The following is a 6,607-nucleotide window of genomic DNA, read 5'->3' as shown; positions in this document are numbered from 1 at the left end:
AATATTTTTTTTTTTTTTTGGCAAAAATACTTTTCACAGTACTTTCAATATTTGAGTACATTTTTGAATAAAGTTTAACTCTTGCAAAAAAAAACGTTAAAAGGTGAGTTCAAACAATCAATGTTTTAATCAAACACTGAAAAATAAATATTTCTTGAATTTATATTCAGATTTCTCCAAAGACAAAATTATTAGCGAATATAATTTTCTAAGATGAAGTGGTTCATAAAATGAATTTCAAGTTACGAACAATATAAAAAATTCAAAATTCCAAAGTTACCTTAACACATACATGTGTATTCAAAAGCACCAAAAGTTCTTTTTCAAAAACGTTAAGTTCTATAAATATACAACTGGAAAGAAAATTGTTTTTCAATTTATTAAATTTAAACTTATGTCATTTTAAAAATTTAGTAATGTAAAATTTTAATATACAATTTACTTTAAAATTTTAAAGTGAAATCTAAGCTAAAACAGAAGCATTCTAATTCTAGACAAGTTCCATCGTGAAAATCACATATAAAAATAAGATAGTGTTAAATAGTTCTGGAAAGTACAAATATTAGAATTATGCATAAAACTCAAAAACATTTTCTGTTCTGTAATAAAAAATTTTAATAAACTGGATATACAGCTTGATATAAAATTGAGTTCTGTTTACAAAATTGATTTACTGATTTCTTATTTCGACATTCCTATACAATTTACAAAGATTAATTCAAATATTAAAAAGAAGCTACAATTTTTGATTAATTTCTGGGACAGCTTTAAATAAATCAGCTACTAATCCTAAATCTGCAACTTGGAAAATAGGTGCTTCGGGATCTTTATTTATGGCAACTATTGTTTTCGAATCTTTCATTCCGGCAAGATGTTGAATAGCTCCTGAAATTCCAACTGCGATGTATAATTCCTATAAAATATATTCTTATTTGAGGAAAAAGAAAATGTCATAAGTATGTATATTACGGGTGCAACAATTTTTCCTGTTTGACCAATTTGCATGTCGTTTGGTACATATCCAGCATCAACAGCTGCTCTGGAGGCACCTACCGCCGCATTTAATTTATCAGCTAACTCATATAAAATTTTAAAATTTTCTCCAGATTTCAGACCACGGCCACCAGAAACTACGACCTTAGCTGTTTAAAAAATATATAAAATTTAAACATGTTTTCTATATATAGATAATACAGATACGTACCAGACGCCAATTCTGGGCGATCACTTTTACTCAGTTCTTGTGATATAAATTCGGATAAGTCATTTTTTATATCAACAGATAATTTCTCTGATGATGGATTTCCGCTATCCTTACATGCTTCAAAACTAGTTCCTCGTACCGTTATAACTTTGACGGGATCCGTTGACTTTAATGTTAGAATAGCGTTTCCAGCATAAATAGTACGAACAAATGTGTCTAAATAATTTTTGCAATTTAATACACTTACTTTCATTATTGAAAAATTTAAGTCAATACCTTCAGATTTAATGTCAATTATTTCAGAGATAGGAGATACATCTAGCTTTGCAGCAACCCTTGGAAGAACATTTTTTCCTATGGCCGTGGCGCCAGCTAAAATGTGTGAAAACTTAAACTGGTTTTGCGCCGCTAAAATCACAGGACAAACTGATTCCGCAGTAAATCCTTTCAAAGCGGGGCTCTCAGCAACTAAAATTTTAGATATGCCAACTTGTGATACAGCTTTAGATACCTTAAATATTATTTTTATAAAACAAATGTACTTATATATATATATGAATTAGAATGAAATTACGTTTTCACAATTAGTCCCACAAACTAGGACTGTAACATCGCCACCAATTTTTTTAGCTGCAGTGATTGTATTTAATGTTATGGGATTAAGTGTTTCATTATTGTGTTCTGCCAAAACCAGTGTGCTCTTGAAACGTTTTATCTAGAATAACATACAAACAATGTGAATATTTCATTTCATCTTATATTTAAAATATACCTACAATTCCATTGCTTAAAATCTTTCGGGAACTAGACAACATTGTGCACAAAATTAGAAAGCAATAAAAAATTCCAAAGTCCAAGAAAATGTCAGGTCAGTATCACTTCAATATTAAATTAACATTTGATTAGTTATCAACGTCAGAGATCTTGCTAAGGCTGTGGTACTGTGCACAGATGCGTGTAGTGTGTACGTAAGTGTTTAGTATAGTTTAAATCTTGACATAACAAAATCATCATTTCTGTCAGTCGCGGTATATATAGTGCCTTTGTACATAACCAGATGGCTTTATAAATGTCAAAAAGTAATTCTGTACGCTGCCAGTTGTGATGCTGCCATATCTAAAAAATGTTCCATGACCAAATTATTTACCTAAACTATTTCAATATCATAAATATGCAAGTAAATAATTACTACAATTTTGACATTTTTAGCACTTTTCCAAAAAAATTAAAAAAAAAGTGTTTATTAGTTTCAGCCTGTCCATCCATCCGTCCGTTTACCCGTCTTTCGTCCGTCAGTCGACATTTTTATAAAACTTCTACAAATAATATTCTCATCAAATTTACTGTCAGATTTTTTAAAAGTAAAATTAAATTCTTTTTGAAAGTTTTCAACAGCGATCAACTGATTTTTATTTTGGTTAAAATTTTTGCAAATAGCAAAAATATTAAATTCTGACATAATATCTAATCCTCCACAGATGGCACAGATAATGTAAAGTAAATTTACATATGCAAGCAGGTATGACTTTGTCGCAGATTTAATCTAAATTTTATCGTATATGTTATTGGCAGCTAAATCTTGTGATATATGTATATCTATAAATAGAAATTAAATTATTGATGTATGCCAGTTATATTTATGTACGTCATTCATTTTTAATTAGTTGAAACGCAATTTTCATGGTACCTACTTTTAGGGCCTGATCGTAAATATCATATACTTGTATAATGCAAAAATTCGAGTGAGAAGAATGTTATTTGGTACTGCGTATCTCGTTTTTACTAGAATGCATGCAAAATTTATTCACTTTGCTTTTGAAAGTGAGACGTTCAATCGATAATTTGAGAAAAAATGCAAAAATCCAATTGAAAAAATGAGTAATCTTATTGGAAATGTGAAATATCTATTAGAAAATACTGATTGATTCATAATTTTACAATAAATCGCTGCATAAAATTTTGTTCAAAAGTTGTCATAAATTTTTAATTACAATTCATAAACTTAGATGTAATCCTTAAAATATTTTAATATATGGCAAGAATGTGTTGACAATTTCAGACAGACGCGCTTCCTGTGACTATTTTTCACACAGCGTTTATAATAAGTGTTTAAATTTTGTTTAATTATTAAGTAAAAAATTCTTATTTTGTTTTTTGTTTTGAAAAATGTGCATTTGTGTAATTTAGTTTTTAAGAGATTTAAAAAATTTGGAATGGCAAAATATAATGTTCCTGAAAATCTTTTCGCTAATGTCAAATATTTAGTAATTGGAAATCTCGACGACAACGTAAGCTTAAAATTAATTTTTATTGCTAATTTCTTTAATATTTTGCAAATTACTTACATTTTTAAAATTTTAAAGTTTTTGGAAATGTAAATTTATAAATTTATAATGGTTTTTAAAAAATTCTTTAGCTTTATTTGTATTTTGTAGGTGTAATATTTTCATAATTATTACGCATATCTGTGTTTCAATAGAATTAATTAAATTTTTTTTGCAAAAGAATTATTATACTAATGTAATTTTTTTCTCTCTAACATTTTAGCTAGAAAATTTATTAAAACGGGGAGGAGCTCAAAGTCGTGCCTATATTTCAGATCTCGTAACACATTTAATATGCGCTAGTAATTTTAATGAGGAAGAAATAAACTTGGTTACAGACCTTTATTCCGTAACAGCTGTTCATGAAAAATGGATTTTGGATTCTGCAAAATTAGGTCGCCTAGCTCATGAAAATGCATACAATCCTATATGTAATACCTTATTTGCCAATATAAATGCAGCTGTTTGCAATGTTAATTTGCACGATAAAAAACAGTTAACAGCTTTGATTACTTATTTTGGAGGTACCATTAGCTCTCATTTTACGTCTAAAACTACGCACTTAATATGTGGTAGAGCTGGAGGTCCTGCGTACGACAAAGCTTTATCTTTGCCTAAAGGTTCGGTCATACTTATTACACCAGATTATATAATGGATTGCTTTAGAAAAAAAGATATAATTAACCCTGAAAGATATCACCCTAGATTATTAAAAATAGACACTACAAAGTTTGCTACGATAACAGTAAAACAATCACATTCTACCTCAGATTTAGCGAGTATAATTGGGTTTGATGAACCAAGGGAAAAAGTATCTACACCAACACCTTCTACTATAGTTGGAAGTACGCAAGGGAATTCTTCCAGCTCAATGGGTACACCAATTAGTATAAATATAAACATTTTAAACTCGAATTCACAAGAGGCAACAATTTCAAAAATTTCACAAAATACTTCTCAGCAAATTCCTCAAGTCTCACAACAAATTCAATTACCTCAAAGACTTCAATCGCAAAAATTACAGCCCCTTCAATTTCAGCAATTACAACAAATGAAACAAATTCAGTTGCAGCAACAACAAAAAGCACAACAAGCCCAACAACAAAAAGTGCTTGTACAAACAACTCAGCCACAACAAATCCAGATCCAGTCATCAAATCCAATAACACAGCAAGTAATTGTAAAATCACAACCAAGCACTTCGGTACAAACAGTCACAAGCACGCAAACTCAAGCTCAGATATCAACGGTTGCGCAAACTATAGTTTCTTCTCCACAAGTTTCTCATAATGACGTTATTAAAACAATTACCACGTCAGCTGGTGCAAATGCTGTTGTTGTTACTACTGTCCCACCTAATCAATTGGCTAATATTCAACAGCACAAAGCAACTCAACAAGTTGTTTTTGTGAGACCTAAAACCGTTTCTCAACATGGTATTACAATACAGAATCAGGGGGGACAGCAAAGTACCCAGCACATTATTTTGCAAAAGTATATACAGCAGCAACCGCAAACGCAACAACAGCAACAAACTGTCACTACTCAATTGCAAGGTCTGACTATACCATCAACAACACAACCGCAAACTTTATCAACCGCGCAAATAGTATCGCAGTCTGTAGGGCAAAGTGCACAGCAAATTTCGACAAGCTCTTCTCCCTCAGTTTCAACGCAACAGCAATCTCAAATTCAACAGAATATCCATTTAAGTCAGATTCAACCAAACTCTGCTATATTGCAAATTCAAAGAAATTTAAAAAGTCCCAACTCTCAAACTCAACTAAATCAACAACAAATGTTGATATTGCAGCACCATCAGCAGCAGCAACAACAACAAACACAGCAACAACAAGTTCAACAACATCAACAACAGCAACTCCAACAACAGCAGAGTCAACAACAACAACAACAGCAACAAACACAGCAACAACAATCACAAAATAGTGTACATCGTCAATCGCCACAAATAGCGCCCTCTCGTTCACCACAGTTGCCTCCACCTTCCCCTTTATTGCAACCTCGCTCACCCCAGGTGCTTCCCTCGTCGCCACAGATACCACCATCACCATCAACACCCCAGCCACAGCAACAACAAGGACAACAACCACATCAATCGCCACAGCATCAGGCAAATATACAAATGTCTCCACAACCTTCAACGCCTATTTCAAACGCACCTCCAGTACCACAATCAAGTCAAATAGCAACACAATTGCAGCACAATTTAAGGCAGCAACAAATTCTCACTCAGCAGCTAAGTAATCCATCTTGTACGCCGCAACAACAACAAACCATACAAAATCATTTAAACACTTTGGCACGCAATCAACAAATTTTACAGCAACAGTTGCAACAAATTCAGCAGATAAGTCAACAACTCCAGCAACAAAGTCCAAGAATGCAGCACAATCAAAGTCCACGTCTTCAACAGAATCAAAGTCCTATAATACAGCAACAGTCTCCTCAAAACTCTATTCCAATGCCTTCACAATCTCCATTACAGCAACAATCTCAACAAATTATTCAACAAATTGCTTCATCACCACAAATGACACCACCACCACAATCTCCGCAACCTAACAGTAACGGTTTAGCTGGCAACACTATTGCTGTGCATCAGCACTTAAGGCAACAACTACAACAAAATAGACAGCAACAAATACAAATACAACGTCAAAATTCATTGCAAGGTACAGTGCTTAATTTTAAATGAAATTTTTTAATATATCATTGTTAAACATTTTTTTTAGGTAATACCCCTACGACTATTCAACAACAAATACTTTTAAACCAACAGCAGAAAGTTCAAAATGTACAAACTCAACAATTACAAGGTCAACCTGTACAACAGAGCTCTCAGCAAATTATTTCTAAACAAATTTTGGTTACTAAGCCTATTGATCCAACAGACCCGGTACAAGTCGCTCAACTCTTAAGTCGGGCAAGTCCAAGTTCAAGTCAACAGCTATTAGACCCTAATATGCTTCTCAGGCAACAGATGACTCAAATGAAGAACCAAAACATACATCAACAGCACCAGCAACAACAACAACAACAACAGCAGCAGCAACAACAA

At 32.2% G+C, this 6,607-nt stretch overlaps 2 protein-coding genes across 2 annotated transcripts in view; one reads left to right on the top strand and one right to left on the bottom strand.

Annotated features, from left to right (window-relative positions):
- Positions 1-6,607, top strand: part of LOC129612961 (uncharacterized) — a 52,237-nt gene that overhangs the window by 40,124 nt on the left and 5,506 nt on the right. The window contains exons 28-32 of the mRNA XM_055526824.1: positions 1,197-1,377; positions 1,474-1,641; positions 3,358-3,492; positions 3,752-6,221; positions 6,282-6,607. The exon at positions 6,282-6,607 is cut by the window's right edge and continues 280 nt beyond it. Of these exons, the coding sequence (XP_055382799.1) occupies positions 1,197-1,377; positions 1,474-1,641; positions 3,358-3,492; positions 3,752-6,221; positions 6,282-6,607 (3,280 nt within the window). The remainder of the gene's footprint in view (positions 1-1,196; positions 1,378-1,473; positions 1,642-3,357; positions 3,493-3,751; positions 6,222-6,281) is intronic.
- On the bottom strand, positions 591-2,179 carry LOC129612952 (electron transfer flavoprotein subunit alpha, mitochondrial). The gene is made up of 6 exons (XM_055526815.1): positions 1,981-2,179; positions 1,779-1,919; positions 1,481-1,715; positions 1,205-1,420; positions 970-1,142; positions 591-913 (listed from the first exon to the last, which is right to left on the bottom strand). Exons 1-6 carry the CDS (start codon positions 2,017-2,019, stop codon positions 737-739), a joined length of 981 nt encoding a protein of 326 aa, XP_055382790.1. The 5' UTR covers positions 2,020-2,179; the 3' UTR covers positions 591-736.

This window comes from Condylostylus longicornis, unplaced genomic scaffold, assembly GCF_029603195.1.
Source record: "Condylostylus longicornis isolate FDR11 unplaced genomic scaffold, ASM2960319v2 ptg000080l, whole genome shotgun sequence".
Taxonomy (NCBI): Eukaryota; Metazoa; Arthropoda; class Insecta; order Diptera; family Dolichopodidae; genus Condylostylus; species Condylostylus longicornis.
The sequence above is the reverse complement of the archived record's forward strand: the minus strand, read 5'-3'. Positions and strand labels throughout refer to the sequence as shown.